A 21,097-nucleotide genomic window follows, 5' to 3' on the forward strand; every position below is an offset into this window, starting at 1 on the left:
GGGTATCAAATTCACTGCTTGGAAATTTGGTAGATGCAGGTTGTATGGAGGCATTCAAGAGGGCATTTAATGATTCTTTGGATAAAAATCATGGCCACGCAAATAGATAGGGTGGTAAAGAAGGTGTATGGCATGCTTGCCTTTATTAGTCGGGGAATTGAGTACAAGAGTCAGGATGTCATGTTGCGGCTTTATAAGACTTTGGTTCGGCCACACTTAAAGCATTGCATTCAATTCTGGTCACCACATTATGGGAAGGATGTGGAGGCTTGGAAGAGGGTGCAGTGGAGGTTTACTAGGATGCTGCGTGGATTAGAGGGTATCAGCTGTAAGGAGAGGCTAGAAAAACTCGTGTTATTTTTCTCTGAAATGATGAAGGCTGATACTTGTAAGATGTACAGTTCTTGGCAACCAGAAACAAAAATCATTACAGTTATGGATAAAAAGAAATAATAGAATGAAAATGCAGTGACATCTTAAATAATGACACTCAATCTGCCTTTTGCCTGTCTCTCAAGCACATAGACTAATACAGAGAGCAATATACCTTATGGAGAGATTGAAAGATGAGCAGGGAGGGAGGAAGGCAGTCTATAGAAAAAGTGACAGATTACAAGTGAGCTCTAGATAGACAAAGTTCACTGTGGACTTGTAATAACCATGATGGAATTTGTTTCATGTTGTAGGAAGCTAACTTTATTGGGAAATTCCAAATAATAATTTACAGTTGAAACATTAATGACATGGGAGTGATGGTAAATAACCTCGCTAAACACTCTGACATAAATTGCTCAGCTTTCTCTTTTGTTCCTCAATCCAGCTGAAGAAGTAGAAAGGCTGGCTGCAATGCGTTCAGAGTCACTGGTCCCAGGTACTCATACACCACCCATCAGGAGAAGAAGCAAGTTTGCATCATTAGGGAGGCTGTTTAAACCATGGAAATGGAGGAAGAAGAAAAGCGAAAAGTTTAAACAGACATCTGCAGGTAGGCATATGCATACAAATTATTTTCACCAGTTTGAATATGGTGAGCCATACAGAAGTGAATATGGTATTTGGACTGACAAAATAGTGACACCCACATCTTTTTGGACTGGGAGGAAACTTTCATGGATAAACAATCTCTGTACTGCTAAGCTCATTTATGGTCTGGTGGAATAATTATTTCTTCAGCATATGAATATGAACTGACAGTTTATTCTGTTTTCTGTTTCCATCAATTTCTTTCTCACTCATCCACCATGTGCTTAATATGTACGTTTCATAATTGACAGGCACACTTTATACTTACCATCTTTGTGTGTAGTCTTTGACTTTGGGGTATTGGAATAAAATGATGACTTAGCTATTCACATAAAAAAGAAATTTCTACTGAGTGAGTATGTTAACTTTTTTCCACATGAGCCTCCCTGTTCCAGGAGTGCCACTCAGCAACTCTATATTTATTGCACTTATATCACCTATTGTCTATATATCACTGTATCACCTGGCCTTCATCAACAAGTGCTTTTTCTAATATACTGCTGAGCTTTCTAAGGTTATCTTATATACCAATCAAGTTTCATGGAAGGGTTCCATCAGTGGGCCCGACAAACTTCCCATGCAATTTATGCTGTTTACCTTATTATATCTCTACCAAACCTTTATGGCAGAATGTTTTCACTAACTTGAGTTCACCGATAGCAGCAGTACTTGCTATTGCTGGGACCATATGTATAAAGCTCATCTGTGCACCACGACAAGTGCTGCTAGACAGGAACTGCCTTCTGAGTACACATAAAGGAGGGAAATGAAAAAGCAATAATTTACGAATGTAAATTTACAAATTTACAATTTGACATCATTGCCTGTCTAATCGACACGATCAGACTACAGCTGCAGCTTTACGAATCACACTGCACAAGCCGTACCATGTTGGAATCCTGTGTAAGAGAGTATTTCTCTTTTCCTAACACACAGCGTGGCATAACATCTTGTCATTTTTCAATGTAGGAACATCATATTGCTGGAAAACCTTCAAAAAATTGAAATCATTAACTTTCATTGGACAACAACAAAAGAGAAAAAAAACACAAACAAAAATGCTGCATTTGCTTCAGAAAACAAACTGGTACTTCCTGCCTTTCAAGAAACAATTAATTTACGTCAATGAATGATAACTGAACCTAGCTCACATCTGTCCAACCCGGGTGTCAATTAGCCAGAACATGAGAGTGCTCAAGAATATCGGTATCATAGCAGTTTTGAAGGTATCTGGCACAGACTTCTAATATGTAGTACTGATTGTCACAGATGACCTATATATTAATGGAATGGAAACCTTTTCCTGTTCGTGAAGTCTCTGTTTTATCATATGGTGCACTCAGAGCAATGTGAGTGCAGTCTGTATTGCCCTGTACTTGGCAGGAAGCCCGCGCTGTTGGCAAGTCTACTGCCTGTGCTGCAGCACTGATCTTGTCATTGGAAAACAAGGTGAAATGGTGTGACCTGGCACAACTTCATTGGTAACAGCCTTGTGGGTCAAGGATTGGGAGATCACACACAGGTCCACAGTTGTGCCTTGGAAACAGCCTGTTCTATAAAAATTTTTGCGACGCCGTCATCTTAACACCCATTAGGATAGGACAGCCGACCATCCCTCAAGTTTGACAGCAGATGGTATAGATCTGGTGTCCTGATGGCAGCATGGTGGCTCAGTTGTTGGCACTGCTGCCTCACAGCGCTGGGGACCCAGGTTTGATACCACCCTTGGACGACTGTCTGTGTGGAGCTTGCACATTCTCTCCATGTCTGTATGGGTTTCCTCTGGGTGCCCCGGTTTCCTCGCACAGTCCAAAGATGTGCAGGCTAGGTGGACATGCTCAATTGCCCATAGTGTCTAGGGATGTGCAGTATAGGTGGATTAGTCATGGGAAATGCAGGGTTACAGAGATAGGGTCAGGTGGCTGGATCTGGGTGGGATGCTCTTCAGAGGATTGGTGTGGCCTGTTTCCACACTGTAGGGATTCTGTGGATTCTGTGACATTTGCAGTCTTTAATGGCAATAGTCTCACTTATCTGGAGGAATGGCATCGTGGATGATCGACTCTGGGCATCCTCCTCTGCATGCTGAGGAAATCTTCAGCTGCCAATTCTTCACATGGAGACTGTGGGCAGTTGCTGGAGGTTAATGCTGGTTTTGCTTGCTGAAGCATCTGTTCTACCTCAGTTTCTCTATGCTTCCATAGCACCACAGCCACAATAATGATGACCCCTGCTGTGCCTGTATTCATTAGCTGTGGTTCCAATGAATCTGTATAGGGAATATTAGAAACTGAACGGGTTCTTTGTAATGTTGGCAGTCAGCATTTGCATCACATACAAATGATAATTTACTATAATCCTCTGTGGTGGATTCTGACAAAGAGAACCACAGAATGCCTCTGTATTGATTTTTGACATAAGGGACCTTGTTCTGATAAATGCAATATAAGTCATACCGTGCAAATACAGTAGGAGATTGTAAGTATGTCAGAATTGTTAAAGTCTTATTCCCCCACTCTCAACCCTCACATCACTGAAGAAATCCAATATTGCATATAAATTGTTGATGAATATTTATAGTTCAGAGTGAAATTAATTCAGTTCCATGCCTTTGAGTAACCTATATGCCCTTAGAATACCTTTGTGAATTGCAGCCAACAGTGCCACTTTAAAGGTTGCCAGGGATCATTTCTGCTGCACAGAGATGGCGATGATCAATCTGTAGTGACCAATGACATGGTGAAAATTGTTTGTGACCAGGATTTGTACAGTTGGACACTGCATGCATGTTGAATGCATGGGACTATGATTATAGACGTCTTCAACCTGTACGGTGTAAACACCTGATTAATACATTTGCCCCATGAAGGGCCTCTGATTGGTTCTACTTGTGAGCAATGTGCTCAGACAGAAAAAAAAAAATGCTGCCCTTTCTGCATATGATCATAAACATTTTCCATTTCCATTGTGCCTTTGTGACTCAGATGAGGATGGAAGTCAACATAAGGCATATTGGCAGAGTGAGTCATAGACTGAGCCTAATAATCGAGCACCACCCTGGCTAGGTGTGCCCATAATGACAAACACCCCAACCCCTCAACCCATATCCTTCAATACACTGTCATCTTGCGCCCTCCGATGTTGAGTTGCCTGTTCTCATAGTTATTACCCCCCTCCATCCCAGCATGTTGCCACTAATCCTCCACTTCCTCAACGTCCCAAACGTAGCAGTGGTCCCTGGTAACTTGACTTTCAGTGAATAAACTCACAGGCCTGAGTGTGGCCCATGCACTTGACCAACTTGGACAAACAACTCGACTGACAAGTGAATTAGACCCCTGGCTGATCTCTGTGCAGTTTCCCTAATTGATTTACAGTGAATTCCCTGACTGATTGTATTGGATCTGCAGGACTGATTGTGGCCCAGTCCCTGTAGTGATGCAGAACCCTTGACTCTAGCTATCAGCAGCTAACTGACCATTTTCAATCCCCTAAACTGAGATTGAATGCTGGACTCTGGCATAACTTGCTGAGACATCCTTGACTTGAGCAAAGACTACTTCCCTTAAACTTTGAGTCAATGCCATTTGGTGGAAGCACATGCAATGTGTTTGTCACTTAAGTTGCTGGCAAGTGGTATATGTGTGACATGGATGTAATATGGTGCCATGCAGCAACACTTTCAACTCTTTTACTGATCACTGCTGACAACTGTGACAAGATGTCTGGGTTTTGTATCTGAGCTAAATAGCAAGGCAACACAGAAGTACAGTGTGCCTTTAAGTTTTGAATGATGTGACAAATTGCAAAAAAGGAAAGCAAAACCAGGTAGACATGGTGTGAGCATCCAAGTAGGCACGGAGTGAGTGAGTGCTAAGAAAGCCAGCAGAGAGCCCTAAAGTACGTACTACTTCAATGTTTGAGATGGATGCCTGTCCCTGTTTGTGAAGTGACCTGGCAGCAATATTAACAATGCACAGTGACAGTGCATTCCATATTGCAGAACTGAAGCGGAGAACTGTATTCTAAGTGAGTTGGTAATGTGCCATGATGTAGTAAGACTGGTATAGGTCCAATGTCAGTTTCTGTGGACAGGAAAGTGCAGGCAGTCACTGCCCAGGAAGCATACTCCAGAATGCTGGGGACTGCTCAAAGGCCCAGGGAAGCAAGGGGAAGCCTGGAGCTGTCAGACATCTCTCTGATACATGAGAGACTAGAAAATTTCAAAAAATGAGGCAAGATTAGGAACTAATGAGATATAAATGTCAACAAATGGGCCTCTTGCTGTTTACTAGTAAGATTCTAATCTTGCTGTTCAAACCTTAAGTGGAAAATTGGATTTTGTTTTCTCGACTTCAAAAAACCTCATTTTTCTGATCTTGCCATATGTTCACTTTGGCTGCTCCTAGTATGATTTTCCAAGCATGTTGTTAAAGATGTCTTTATTAATAGGTACCTGCAACTTCTTGATAAATGAAGTCAGGCTAACATTTTTTTTTAAAAATTGCTTTCTCTCCTTTTTTGATGAAGAATATAAGTACAGAATTCAACAAGGTGCACTGTGAGGTTCTTGAGCGGGTTAATATAGGGAGTGGGGAGTTATTGGAGGTTATGACAGGCTTAAAAGTGGACAAATCCCCTGGTCTGGATGATTTGTATCCCAGGCTGATGAGGGAGACAAGGGAGGAAATCACAGCTGCCCTTATGTTGGGTATGTATGGTACGCAGGGTAGATTGATCTTAGTAGGATAATAGGTCAGCACAACATTGTGGGCCGAAGGGCCTGTACTGTGCTGTACTGTTCTATGTTCTGTATCCTATGTTCTTACGCAGATTTTGCATTCATATCTGGCCATAGGGGAAATGCCAGAGGACTAGAGGACAGGAAATGTGGTTCCACTTTTCAAGACGGGTAGTAGAGAAGAAACAACGAATTATACTCTAGTGAATCCCACATTAGTGGTAGGGAAACTATGTGAGAAAATTCTGAAGCAAAGAATTAGTCTCCATTTATAGAGGCCAGGTTCAATTCGAGATCATATGCATGGCTATGTCAGAGGGAGGTCTTGCCTAACAAATCTAGTAGAATTTTTCTAGGAGGAGATGAAGCGTATAGATGAACGTAGTGCAATCAATGTAGTTCATGTAGATTTCAACAAGACCTTTGACAGGTTCCCACATGGGAGATTGACAAGGAAAGTAAAAGTACATGGAATCCAGGGGAATTTGGCAAGTTGAATCCAAATTCGACTCAGAAGACAGAGGGTGGTGACAGAAGGCTGTATATGTGACTGGAGGCCGGTGTCCAGTGGTGTACCATAGTGATTAGTATTGGGTCCCTTATTGTTTGTGATATGTATTAGCTATGTAGATGAGAATGTCACAGGATGATAAAGTTTGCAGATGACACGAAGATTGGCTGGTGGTTGACAGTGAGTAGAAGCTCTTTGATTACAGGAGGATATAAATGGATGGGTAGATGGGTGTGAGGTGTGAGGTGATACCCTTTGGAAGAGGGAACAAGAGAAGGGAGTAGTCAATGGATGGTAGAGCACAAGGCAACTCAGAGTAACAGTGGGAACTTGGGGTGCTTGTCTGCAAATTCCTGAAGGTGGCAGGGTAGGTGAATAAGGTATTTAAGAAGGCATATATGACACTTTCCTTTATCAGTCAAAGCAGGGAGGTTGTGTACAAAATTTAGATGGAGTACTTTGTGCAGTTCTGGTAACCACGCTATAGGATGGATGTGATTGAAATGGAAGGGTTGCAGAGGAGGTTCACCAGGATTTGGCGAAAAAGGGAGGCTGGATAAGTTTTCTTTGGAATGGAGAATGTTCAGGGGTCTTGATATAGGTGTTTAAGATTGTTAAGGAATTTGAACAAGGTGAATAGAAAGCAAAATAAGGGGGCACACTTTTAAGGTGAAAAGTGGGAGGTTTGGAGGGGCAATGAGGAAAACCCGGGATGTGGTGGTTGTCTGGAATACACTACCTAGGAGGGCTGGAGAAGCGGGTAATCTCACAATCTTTAAAAAGTACTTGGATGAGTATTTGAAATGTCATAACATTCGAGTGTATGGTTGAAGTGCTGGAAAGTGGGGCGAGTGTAGATTTCGCGTAGTTTTGCTTGTACAGACTTGATGGGCCAAAGGGTCTCTTCTGTACTGTGTGTGATTCAGTGATTCTATGACTTGGGATTGGGCAACTAACGTTTGCCTTCTCAACAATATACACGTCTCAGGAAATAATATTTTAAAATTTCCTTTACTCCGTGCAGTGTGATCACTACCTCTTGTAATATGTTGAACACAAATGTGTGCAAGAGTCTAACTGTGGCCTAACTGATGGTTCACATAGTTTAAGCATCATATTTGTGTCCTCATACCTTGTGCCTCAGGTAATAAAGGAGTGTATCCTTTGTGCTGTCCTAAGTACTTTATTGACCTGTTTTACTAGTTTCAGGGATATTTGGATTTGCCTTCCAATTTCCTCCTTTACACCTCATTGTATTTGACTACTTACAGTGTATTTCATTACCATATTTGCCCACCCCAAATGCATTAACTCACGCTTCTCCGAATTAAATTCCTCTTGCCACTTTTCTGCTTACTTGATCATTTTGTTGCTATCTTCCTGCAAACTGGAGCTTTTTTTCTCCCTGTCAACCAGACAGCTGTATTTGTATCATCTGCAAACTTCTTAATAATTTCCTTTACAGTCAGATATATAACAGGAAAAACAAAGTTATTGAGCCCTCAAGAACCGAAAGACAGGAGCAGAATTACACTATTCAGCTGATCGAGGAACTTACACTCTGGCCACAAAAGCTTCAATCAATCATTCACTTTGTCTCTTGAGCTACTGAGCCAATTTTTGATCCTACTAGCCAGTTTCATTGACAAAATCTCATCTGTTATACAAGGCCTTATCTAAAGCCCTGCCAAAATCTATATATAGACTACATCAAATACGTTAGCGTCACTGACTCTCCTTGTTACCTCTTGAAAAAGTTCAATAAAATTTGTCAGAAATTCTGCTAGCAACTAAGTACATTGATTAATTGTTTTTTTCTGAAGAAGGGTCTCGACCCGAAACGTCAGCTTTCCTGCTCCTCTGATGCTGCTTGGCCTGCTGTGTTCATCCAGCTCTACACCTTGTTATCTCAGATTCTCCAGCATCGGCAGTTCCTATGATCTCTGTAACATTGATTAATCTATGCCTTTTTCAATAGTGATTTTCACTGTACCTAAGAATTTTTGATTTGATTTAATTTATTATTGCCATGTGTACTGAGATACAGTGAAACATATTGTCTTACGTGTTTTACAGTCATTTTTTTACAGGAACTTTTTTTTAATAACTTCCCAACATCAAAGTTTGGCTGACTGGCCTGTAATTACTTGTTCTATCTCTTCCTCCTTTTTAAGCAATCGAATAGAGGTAACAGTCTTCTACTCCTCCAGCACCATATCTGCAGCTAACAAAGGTTAGAAAATGATGTTTAGATCATCTGCTATTTCTTTCTTTGTTTTTCTTAGAGTCTGGTATGCAGTTCATCCAGATCTGGTGATTCTTTTCACTGTCAAAGACGCCAACCTCATTAATTTGCTTCTCTTTCTATGTTTTCACTATCCAATATTTCACAGTCTTCCTCCTTAACCACAATGTTTGGATTGTCACCATTTTAGGGAAGATGGATTAATTAAGATACCATTGTAACTCTGCAAACAGGTTATCTTTTTTAGATTTCTATTAAGTCCTACTCTTTCCTTCCTTATCCCCTTGCTCCTTCTGTATTTTTAAAGCATCTTTGGGTTTTCCTTCATTTTGTTTTATTCTGAACGTCTATCCTTGTTCTATCATCTCATCTGATTTATTAACTAAATTGCTTGTATTAAAGTACATTCCATCAATCACTGAACAGCTCCATTATTGAATATTTTCAAGCCTTTGTTTCCACTTCCTTCCATAATTGTTTTCTTTTATTTAATTGTTAAAAGTGAGCATAGATAGTAAGACCAACATTTTTTCCCAATCCCTTTATTGCCCTTGTGAAGGTGGTGGTGAGTTTCCTTCTTCAACTACTGCAGTCTTTGGGGTGTAGATACATCCACAGTGGTGTTGTGAGTTCCAGGATTTTGGCCAAGTGATAGTGGAGAAAGAATGATATAATTCTGAGTGACTTTGAGGGGAGTATGTAGTGATGACATTCTGATGCCCTTGCAGCCCATTTCATTTAGGCAATAGAGATTGCAGGTTTAGAGGATGTGTCAGAGGAGCATTGGTGACCTTCTATAATGCATCTTGAATATGATATACACTGAGTGCCAATGTGCCTTAATGATAAAGGCGTACCAATGAAGTTTATTAAATGCTTTATATATCTGTGTTCTTATTAATTTTATATCTCCTGTTTCCAGTTTTGCCTCTCTCCCTTCTGAAGCCCCATTGAGGTACCCACCCATGCTCTTGCCAAACTGAGTTAAATCCTCTTCAACAGCGCTTCCTATGAAGATCTGTATCCTGACCCTGTTATGATGCAACTTGTACCATATGTACCACCTCCCTCAGACTTGTCCCTATGTCCTAGGAACCTAAAGCTAACTTAACCGCACCATCTTTACACTCATACATATCCTGTTATTTATTTACTCATAAGCACATGGCACCTTTTGTAACTCCCTAAGTTTTGCTTTCAGGACCATGTCATTTTAAGTACCAGTTCATTCAATAATGCTGTGGACCACTGTCTCTGGCTATTCAACCTCCTTCTTCAAAACATTCTGCAGCACTCAGTGACATACTTCACCCATGCTCTAGGGACATAACATACCATCTTAGAGACATGTCTACCATAGAAAGGTCTTGCTGTTCCCTTGATGCGAATTTTCTATCTCGATTATTTTTCTAGCTTTCCTCTACCCATTCTACACAACTAAGCAAGTCATAATGCTGTGACATTGACTTGGGCTGCAGTCCCAAGAGAAATCATGGCCTGCGCTATAATTCAGGACTGAATACTGGATAGATGGGGAGATGCACTCAGCAGAATCGGCACTAGTGGTCTGGCCCTCCTTGAATGCTGGTAGCAACCAATTCCCTTGCCATTTGCACACTCTTAAGTTCTGGCTGACCACATCCTGGAACATGGTACGAATGCAGCTCTCAGCCTCCTGAATGTATCACAGCAGACAATGGAGCTCAAGCCCTGAAAGTCAGAGCTCAACTTCTTCCAGCTAACAAGACTTCCATCAGTCTGAATGACTTGAGAACCATCTATCGTTTTCATATGAAATAGGATGTGAAGTCAATGAGACTGGTGCTCTCGTGTCTCAATTTATTAGCCTGATAATTGCATTTCTTCAAATATGAGTATAATGTCTCAAATTTGGCTATACGTAAACTGGAATTATCTGTAAAGCAGACATACTTGTAAGTTTTGGGGTGGCATGGTAGCAGAGTGGTTAGCACTGCTGCCTCACAGCACCAGAGACCAGGGTTTGATTCCAGTCTCGAGCGACTGTCTGTAAAGTTTGCACATTCTCTCCGTGTCTGCATGGGTTTCCTTTGGGTACTCTGGTTTCTTCCCACAGTCCAAAGGTGTACAGGTTAGGTGGATTGGCTATGTTAGATTGACCAATGTCTAGGGTGGGGAGTGCAGGGATAGGGTAGGGGATGGATCTGTGTGTGGGATGCTCTTCGGAGGGTCGATGTGGACTCGATGGGCCAAATGGCCTGCTTCCACACCATAGGGATTCTATGATTCAATGCCATATACTGATTCTAATTGTTATTAAATGAGTATAATACTTCATAGGCACAATTCATCTGGATACTGCATTGGCATGATGGAGCATCAGACTAGTATTGACTTTATACATCAGTCTTTTCCTGCTGTCCAAGTGGTCTGAGTGATCCATGACCACACCTGACGTGATTTGGCTTGAGTGCAGCACAGTCTGCATAACATTATTTAATTAAATTTTGAAAAAAAAAGTGAACTACTTTATTTTACGTGTCTCGTAATAAATAAATATTCTGTTACTTTTCTGGAAAACCAGCAAGATTCAACTTCTGGCAAGGACTTGTGCTTAGGTGGCCCGTTGCACCTGTATCTGAAGTTGCACCTATGCTGACCGTAGTTCTTAGTTTAACCATTGCCCTTATTTACAGACTAAACAAAACAAAACTTGCAATGCTAATTAGTTTGTTTTTGTTGTGTTTAAATTCACTGAAAATATCTTGCCAATTCCATTCAGGTCTTCATGCAGTCCTGGGTCAAGTCTCCCACACTATTTATCCTCTTGTCCCTTTTCTCTCAACGCTTTCATTCAGGTCTGCACACTGAAATTCAACTGTGTTTGTTTGTTTGGGCAAAGGCAATGATAACGTCTTGGAGTTGAATGATCCCAGTGGTATGTCAGCTGAACATCAGTGAGAAGGTTACTATTGCCATGTTAAATGGTATTTGACATGGAATCCAATGCAACTCCTTGTGGTGTATCTGTATTGTTTCATTTCCAGACTTTGTTTTTGTAAGCTACGCTGATATCCCTCACCCGATATGTCTTCCATCATTTGCCTTTTTAAGATCAAAAAACAAAGAAAAGTGAACAAAAAACAGCACAGTAAGGAAAAAGCCATGTGACCTACCAAGAATGTGCTAACATCCAATGCTTTTCTGAATTAAAAATCTTTTGTGTCTTCACGCTCTGTATCACTCGATTCCCTGCCTAATTATATTTCTGTCAAGATGCCTCTTGAACATCATTAATGTATCGTCCTCTACCACCTCCTCTGGCAGCACATTCCAGGCATTTAGCACCCTCTGTGTCAAAAACCTGCCTCTGACATCTCCTTTAAACTTACCCTCTTTTACCTTAAACCTCTGTCCCCTAGTAATTGACATTTCTACCGTGGGCAAAAGACTCTGATTATCCATTCTATCTATGCATCTCATAATTTTGTAAACTTCTAACAGGTCACCCTCATCCTTTGTTAGTCAAGTGAAAACGAGCCAAGTTTGTCTAGTCTCTTATCATACCTGATATCTTTCAAACCAGGCAACATCCTGATAAACTATTTCTCTACTCTGTCCAAAGCCTCCTTATCCTTCTGGTAGTGTGACAAATAGAATTGTACACAATATTCCAAACGTGGCCCAACTCAGATCTAAGATGGCAATGGAATAGGACTCCTCAGCCGGAGACCGTCCACTTTGTCAGTTTCTTTTCTTTCTCTTTTGCACTGTTTGCCCTTCTTTCTTCTCAGCAGTATCCTGAACAGCTGGTTTCTGCGTGGGCTTGGACTCTTGGCTGCGGTGTGGACCAGGTGTGGCGACCGTTTGGGTCAGCAGTCTCACTTTTGGCCTGGCATGGCTGTAATTCAGTGGCCCAGCATGGCTATAATTCGGTGGCATGGCATGACAGACTCTCCGCAGCCCAGCATAGCAGTATCCAAGCCTGGAGTGGTGGCCTGGCAGTGGCCCAGCATGATGGTTCCCTCAGTAGCCCGGCATGATGCTCTCTCAGTGGCCTAGTGTAGAAGTCATTTGGCAGCTTGTTGTGGTGCTCTCTTGGCAGCTGGCATGACGGTCTCTCAGCCCGGCAAGGCAGTCTTCCGGCTGGTATGGCGGTCTTGTTGAGGGACTTGGTTGAAAGCCTTACTAAAGTCAATGTAAACAACATCCGTTCCTCCACCCTAATTAATCACCTTCATCACCCCCTCGAACAATTCACTCAAGTTAACAAGGCGTGACCTGCCCTGCACAGTCATGCTGACTGTCCCTACTTAGGCCATGCTTTGCCAAATGTGCGTCAATCCTATCCCTAAGCATTCTCCTCATAGCTTCCCAACCACCGATGTGGGACTCACTGGACTGTAGTTTCCTAGATTGTCCCTATTTCCCTTCTTAAACAGAGGAACTGTACAGTGGCTAGCAAGGATACAAAGATCTTGGTCAAGGCCCCAGCAATCTCCTCTCTTGCCTCTCTCAATAACCTCGGTAGATACCATCAGGCGCTGGGGACTTAACCACCTTATTGCTCTTCAAGAGATCCAACACCACATTTTTCTTGAACTCAAAATGCCTTAGCATATTATTATGCTCTGCACAGATCTTACTATCCTCCATGTCCTTTTCCTGGGTGAATACTGATGCAAATACTCATTTAGGATCTCATCCACATTATCTGCCTCCAAGCACAAGTTCCCTCCTTTATCTTTGAGTGGTCCTACCTTCTCCCTAGTTATCCTCTTGTTTTTAATGTATGTAGAGAGTGCCTTGGGATTCTCTTTAACTCTACTTGCCAAGGTCATTTTATGGCCCTTTCTTGCTCTCCTAATTCCCTGCTTGAGTACTTTCCTGCTTTCCTTATATTCCTCATGGGCCCTGTCCAATTTTAGCATCCTAAACCTTACATATGCTTCTTTTTCTCCTTTTGACTAAATTCACAACCTCCCTTGTCATCCAATGCCCCTTACCTTGCTATCCCTTGTCCTTCCTCCCTACTGGAACATGCCAGTCTTGGACTCTTCCCTGCAGGTCTTTAAACAGTTCCCACATGTCAAATATGGACTTGCCTAATAACAGCTCTCCCAATTAACACACCCTAGCTCCTGCCTAATACTGACAATAATTTGTCCTCCCCCAGTTTAGTGTCTTCTTGCAAGGTCTTGACTTATCCTTAAACATAACTATCTTAAAACTTAAGGAGTTATGATCACTGTTACCAAAATGCTCTCCCACTGAAAGGTAAATCACCTGACCTGCTCATTTGACTATACAAGGCCTAGTATGACCTCTCCTCTAGTTGGACTATCCACATACTGTTTCAAGAAACCCTCTTGGATGCACTTAACAAGTTCTGCCCTGTCTAAGCCTCTTGCTGTAAGGGAGTCCTGGTCAATATTGGGAAAGTTAAAGTCACCCACTATGAAAACTCCATTTTTATTCAGTTGTTTGTTAGCAAACCAAGCCAATTGTTCTGTGGTGTGCAGATGTTTCATTACCCCTCTAGGCAACATCTTCAGTGCGACTTGTAATTGAAGTGTTGGTGTTCTGCTTCCTTCCGGATTTATATGATCCTCTGGTGTGATAGTCTTGTTGCTTCTGGTTTTGTTGTTTTAGCAGCAGTCTGTATATGTGTTCTATTTCTATACGTTTGTTAATGGAGTCCCGTGTTGAGAACCAGGCTTCCAGAAATTCCTTTGTATGTCTGGTATTCACTTGTCCCAGTATGGTCACTTTGTCCCAGTTGAACTGGTAGCCCACATTGTCTGTGTGTATTGAGGCAAGTGAATATTAGTTGTGTCTTTTTATTGACAGCTGGTGTTCATGTATCGTGGTCGTCAGTTTCCTCTCTGGTCTGTTTTTATTGCAGCTTTCCATAATCTGCCCACATATTTAGCCCTTAATCTGTCGGTGGCTGTTGGGACGCCTATAGTATCAGAGTGATTGCACTCATCTTATTTTTGAGCTCTACCCGTATTGCCTTAGTGGATTAGCCCTCCAGCATGGCCTCTCTGAGTGCAGATGTAGCATTCTTCCTGATTAGTAATGCAACTCCTCCACCTCTTTTACCTTTCACTCTACCTTGTCTAAAACAAAGAAACCCTGGAACGTTGAGCAGCCATTCCGGTTCCTCTCTCAACCAAGTCTCTGTACTGGCCACAACATTCATAGTCTCATGTACTGATCCAGGCTCTAAGCTCATCTGTCTTACCTTTAATACTGTTTCTGTTGAAATAAACACACTACAGCCCATTAGCACAATTGTGTTCATTTAGCTGTCTCTGCCTGTCCTTTCTTTCTGATTTACTGGCCTTAACATCTACTTTCCCCTCAATCTCTCCACTTGCTGACCTGCTGCTCTGGTTTCCAGCCCCCAGACCGTCTAGTTTAAATCCTCCCTAGTAGCACTAGTGAACCTCCCTGTGAATATATTGGTTCCCCTCCAGTTTTGATGCAACCCCGCTATCTTGTAAAGGTCACTCCTGCCCCAGCGCAGGTCCCAGTGATTCAAGAACCTGAAACCCTGTCCCCTGCACCAGCTCCTTAGCCACACATTCATCTGTCCTACCTTCTATTCCTTGCCTCACTCACATGTGGCACTGATAGTAACCCAGAATTACTGCCCTTGAAGTCCTGCTATTTAGCCTCTTTCCCAACTCCCTGTACTCACTGTACAGGACCTCATCTTTCTTTTTATCTATGTCATTGGTACCAATGTGCACAGTGACCTCTGGCTGCTCACCCTCGTTCAACTGCTCAGAGACATCCTTGACCCTGGCACCAAGGAGGCAGCACACCATCCTAAAGTCTCAACAGCGCCATGGAGAGGTTCCAGAGGATTGGCGAGTAGCTAATGGTGTTCCTCTGTTTAAGAAGGGAAATAGGGATAGTCCAGGAAGCTATAGACTGGTGAGTCTCACATCGGTGGTTGGAAAGCTTTCAGAGAGAATTCTTAGGGATAGGATTTATGCGCATTTGGAAAACCATGGCCTAATTAGGGACAGTCAGCATAGCTTTGTGCAGGACAGATCATGTCTTCCTAATTTGATTGAAATTTTCAAGGAGGTGACATAGGTGATTGATAAGGGTAGCGCAGTGGATATTGTCTACATGGATTTCAGTAAGGCTTTCGTCAAGGTCACTCGTGGTATGCTCATCCAGAAACTATGGGACGGCACCATGGCTCAGTGGTTAGCACTGCTGCCACTGGTATCTAGGAAAATGTTAGTTTATATGCAGAAGATAGGGTTGGGGGAGGGCGATAAGGAGTAAACGATAGGTGGGGATAGAGCCCAAAGGGAGAGAAGAGCAGTTGGACAGACAAGGGAGTAGCTAACGATCTGGCTAGGAGGGTGAACAGCTGTTAATGGAGACTATTAATGGCTAACAATAGGTAGTGTGTAATGGCAGACTATGTGATAACAAGACCTGGAGTGTGGGATAGGGAGTGAGGGACATTTTCCTAGGTCCCATCAGTTCTGAGGAAGGGTCACCGGACCCGATACGTTAACTCTGATTTCTCTTCCCAAATGCTGCCAGACCTGCTGAGCCTTTCCAGCAATTTCTGTTTTTGTTTCTGATTTGCAGCATCCACAGTTCTTTTGTGTTTTACTTAAGAAAGCAATTAGGAGAGCCAAGAGAGGGAATGAATAAGCATTAATGGGCAGGATTACCGAACATCCCAAGGTACTTCGCATCACAGGGAAAAGGGTAAAGAGCAGTTGGGAACTTAAGAAAGCAAAAACAGACATTGCTGGAAAAGGGAGGTCTTCGAGGAGGGTTTGTCTACTGAGTCAATATGGGTGGAAGTCAGAAACCGGAAAGGAGAAGTCACGTTATTGGGAGTTGTCTATAGACCCCCTAATAGCAACAGAGACACTGAGGAACAGATTGGGAGGCAGATTTTGGAAAGGTACAGAAGTAAAAGGGTTGTTTTCAAGAGTGACTTTAAATTCCCTAAGATAGACTGGAACCTCCTAAGTGCAAATAGTTTAGATGGAGCAGATTTTGTCAGGGCGGCATGGTGGCTCAATGATTAGCATTGCTGCCTCACAGCGCCAGGGACCCTGGTTCAATTCCACCCTTGGGAGACTGTCTGTGTGGAGTTTGCACATTCTCCCAATGCCTGTGTGGGTTTCCTCCCACAGTCCAAAGCTGTGCAGGTTAGGTGGATTGGCCATGCTAAATTGCCCGTAGTGCCCAGGGATGCTTGAATTAGGTGCATTAGACATGGGAAATTAGGAGAATGGGTCTGGGTGGGATGCCCTTCGGAGGGGTGGTGTGGACTTATTGGGCCGAAAGGCCTGTTTCCACACTGTAGGGATTCTATGATTCTATGTGGAACATCTAGTCAAGAGGAAGAAGGAAACTTACTTAATGTTGAGGAAGCAAGGATCGGACAGGGCTGTAGAGGGCTACAAGGTAACCAGGAAGAAATTGAAGGATGGAGAGCTAGATGGGGGTATGAAAAAGCCTTGGCGGGTAGGATTAAAGAAAACCCCAAGGCGTTCTATACTTACATGAGGAACAAGAGGATGGCCAGAGTGAGAGTAGGGCCGATCAGGTTTAGTGGAGGGCACTTGTGTGTGGAGTCGGAGGAGGTAGGGGAGGTCCTTAATGAATACTTTGCTTCTGTATTCACCAGTGAGAGGGACCTTGAAGTTTGTGAGGCCAGCGTGAAACAGGCTGATATATTTGAACAGGTTGATGTTAGGAAGGAGGATGTGCTAGAAATCTTGAAAAACGTGAGGATAGATAAGTCCCCTGGGCCAGATGGGATATACCCAAGCTTGATACAGGAAGCAACGGAAGAGATTACTGCGTCTTTGGCGATGACCTTTGCATCCTCACCGTCCACTGGAGTAGTACCAGGTGATTTGTTGGTGGCAAATGTTATTCCCCTGTTGAAGAAAGGGAATAGGGATAATCCTGAGAATTACAGACCATTTAATCTTACTTCTGTGGTGGGCAAATTATTGGAGAGGATTCTGAGAGATAGTATTTATGATTATTTGGAAAAGCATAGTTTGGTTAGAAATAGTCAGCATGGCTTTGTGAGGAGCAGGTCATGCCTCACAAGCCTTATTGAATTCTTTGAGGATGTGACAAAACACATTGATGAAGGTAGAGCAGTGGATGTGGTGTATATGGATTTTAGCAAGGCATTTTATAAGGTTCCCCACGGTAGGCTCATTCAGAAAGGAAGGAGACATGGGATTCAGGGAACTCTGGCTGTCTGGATACAGAATTGGCTGTCCAATAGAAGACAGAGGGTGATAGTAGATGGAAAGTATTCAGCCTGGAGTTCGGTGACCAGTGGTTTTCTGCAGGGATCTGTTGTGCTACCTCTGCTCTTTGTGATATTTATAAATGACTTGGATGAGGAAGTGGAAGGGTGGGTCAGTAAGTTTGCCGATGACACGAAGGTTGGTGGAGTTGTGGATAGTGTGGAGGGCCGTTGTAGTTTGCAATGGGACATTGACAGGATGCAGAGCTGGGCAAAGAAGTGGCAGATGGAATTCAACCCAGAAAAGTGTGAAGTGAATCATTTTGGAAGGTCGTATTTGAATGCAGAATAGAGGCTTAATGGCAGGATTCTTGGCAGCGTGGAGGAACAGAGGGATCTTGCAGCCCACGTCGACAGATCCCTCAAAGTTGCTACCCGAGTTGATAAGGTTGTAAAGAAGGCATATGGTGTGTTGGCTTTCACTGGCAGGGGAATTGAATTTAAGAGCCGTGAGTTCTACCAGGATGCTGCCTGGACTGGAGGGCAGGTCTTATGAGGAAATGTTGAGGGAGCTAGGGCTTTTCTCATTGGAGCAAAGAAGGGTGAGAAGTGACTTGATAGAGGTGTACAACATGATGAGAGGCATAGATAGAGTGGATAGCCAGACACTTTTTCCCAGTGCGGAAATGACTATTATGAGGGGACATAATTTTAAGGTGATTGGAGGAAGGTATAGAGGAGATGACAGAGGTAGGTTCTTTACACAGAGTGGTGGGTGTGTGGAATGCCCTGCTGGTGATGGTAGTGGAGTCAGATACATTAGGGACATTTAAGTGACTCTTGGATAGGCACTTGGATGATAGTAAAATGTAGGGTATGCAGGGTAGTTTGAGTAGGATAATAGGTCAGCACAACATCGTGGGCCGAAGGGCCAGGGTGTACTGTTCTATGTTCTGTGTTCTATGTTATTTGTTCTACGTTCTATGTTCTATGACGACCAGTGAAAGAGACAAAGGGGAAATCTGCGTGCAAAGGCCTGAATGGGATAGAAGATAAAGTGAGGGTCTGAGAAGGGGAGAGTGACAAGATGTACAGTAGGCAGAGGTTAAAAGGGGAAGAAAGTTTAAATGTAGATTAAAATGTAATGTAAATGTTAAGAGGAGAGAGGGAAGGAAAACAGGAGTGGTTGAGGAAGAGGAGAGGAGAATCAAGAAAAGAAATCAAGCAGTGAGTTGGAGAAAGAGAAGGAATAATGTACAGATGAGAGCATGCAAAGTGTGGAGAAGGAGGGTGGTGACAGATCGCAAAGAGAACAAGAAGAGGAGAGATTCTCAATAACATGATATAAATAGTTTCAGAAATATTATTCAACTCTGATGCTACTGAAATCAAGTAAATCAATCCACTGGACTACCATCCAACAGCCTGACACCCACTCTTCCCAATCTCCAGCTCCCTTTCTGACAACTCAAGGGATCCATGCCCAACTCCTCCCACCTTGAAACTCATTCCCATGACAGCCCAACTCTCAACCTACTAGCCCCTCCATCCTTATTCACAAATCCCTAAGGTGGCAGGACAGGAGCTACACTATAGGAATAGTATGATTGTGCCGGAGGGTTGCAAAGGAGATTCACCAGGCTGTTACAACAGTTGAAGTCAAATGGTATCGGGGTAAGCTGAAAAGATGGATACAGAACTGGCTTAGTGTTACGAAGTTGTGTAGGGTAATCGTGAATTGAGAGGCAGAAAGCTAAAATTTGTTTATAAAAATGAAAAGGGAGAACAGTGCTTGGTTCCTTTAAGAGATAAAGTGCTTTTCTAAGCTTAGAGATTTATATCGAAAAAGAAGTGTCTGTATGTAGCTGAATACGTACAGCCAGTTCTAAAATGGAAACATGTATCAATTGGCTGTGTAATTGGAAACCTTAGGTGGGTTTTGATGTTTGGCAAAGAGCTGGAATCAGCCAATTAATTTAAACCAAGCACTTAGTGATTGAAAGCCAATTGAATTTAAATCTGATGGTTGATATGTCATCCAAGGCATATATGGAGAAGGTTTTTGAAAATCAGTGTGAGAATGAACTGTCATCTGAGAAATAAGCCCCTAGCTCTCATGAGAAATTAGAGGGGAATCATAGAATCCCGACAGTGTGGAAACAGGCCCTTCGGCCCAACAAGTCCACACCGACCCTTGGAGCATCTCACCCAGACCCATCCCCCTGTAACCCACCTAATCTACACATTCCTGAAAACTACGGGCAATTTAGCATAGCCAATCCACCTAGCCAGCACGTCTTTGGATTGTGGGAGGAAACCGGAGCACCTGGAGGAAACCCACGCAGACATGGGGAGAATGTGCAAACTCCACTCAGACAGTTGCCCGAGGGTGGAATCAAACCCGGGTCCCTGGTGCTGTGAGGCAGCAGTGCTAACCACTGAGCCACCATGCCGTCATTGCTCTAAGAAAGCACCATCTTATCCATAAAAGGTACCATGGCATTTCTAGCTAAGAGTCTTCGCAGAGAAAATATCCCTGACAGCAAGATCAGTGGAAGAAAGGCGTTTATGACTTTAGAACAGCAGAGGAAAAACATTTATGACTGGAGAGACAGTGGCGAAGGCAGAGCATTCCGGAAGACATAATCTCTGTGGACTTTGAGAGATTAAGTTTTGTTTTCTTACTGCTTGGGTTATATAGGTGGGACTTGTATTTTTTGGAATAGCACACCAGTAGAATTTAGTTCAGTTCAGCAATAGTTAGGAGTTGGGGGGAATTGTTCGGTTTGCTAACGGTTATGTTAATTTGTTCACTGTTAGGGTCAAATAAATAAATTGTTACTTGTTACTTATAAAGTGAATATCAGGGATTTTCTTTCATTTGACGTCCTCTTCTCCATAACAGTTTAATAGTATAGGTGAGGTGAGCTTCTGTGGGAGTTTCGGGTTTAATTATTAGAAGGGAACTTCTACTCCTGTCATAACAGATTGGGAGTTTGTGTTTACATTTTACTTATCAGAAGTGTTTGACCTTCCCCATCGTAACAGTTTGGGGGCTCAAGTTCGAAATCTGTCCAGAGTGCGTACGGGATCTGAATGGATCTGTACGAATTTGGACAGATTTAAACAGACTTGGAGGTTAATGTTCTAGATCTTTAAATAAAACTTCAGTGAGAAAAATTTTGGTTACTTGAACAAAAACAGAAGTTGCTGGAAAAGCTCAGCAGGTCTGGCAGCATCTGTGAAGAAAAAGTCAGAGGTAATGTCTCGGGTCTAGTGACCCTTACTCAGAAGGGTCTGAGGAAGGGTCACTGGACCTGAAATGTTAACTCTGAA

At 42.7% G+C, this 21,097-nt stretch overlaps 1 protein-coding gene across 1 annotated transcript in view; it reads left to right on the plus strand.

Annotated features, from left to right (window-relative positions):
- The first annotated feature begins 831 nt into the window (after window positions 1-831).
- Window positions 832-21,097, plus strand: part of LOC109934509 (phosphatase and actin regulator 1-like) — a 254,101-nt gene continuing 233,835 nt past the window's right edge. The window contains exon 1 of the mRNA XM_048613033.1: window positions 832-985. Coding sequence (XP_048468990.1) covers window positions 847-985 — 139 coding nt within the window. The 5' untranslated portion in view covers window positions 832-846. The remainder of the gene's footprint in view (window positions 986-21,097) is intronic.

The sequence above is a fragment of the Rhincodon typus genome, chromosome 2, assembly GCF_021869965.1.
Source record: "Rhincodon typus isolate 14 chromosome 2, sRhiTyp1.1, whole genome shotgun sequence".
In the NCBI taxonomy this organism is placed as follows: Eukaryota; Metazoa; Chordata; class Chondrichthyes; order Orectolobiformes; family Rhincodontidae; genus Rhincodon; species Rhincodon typus.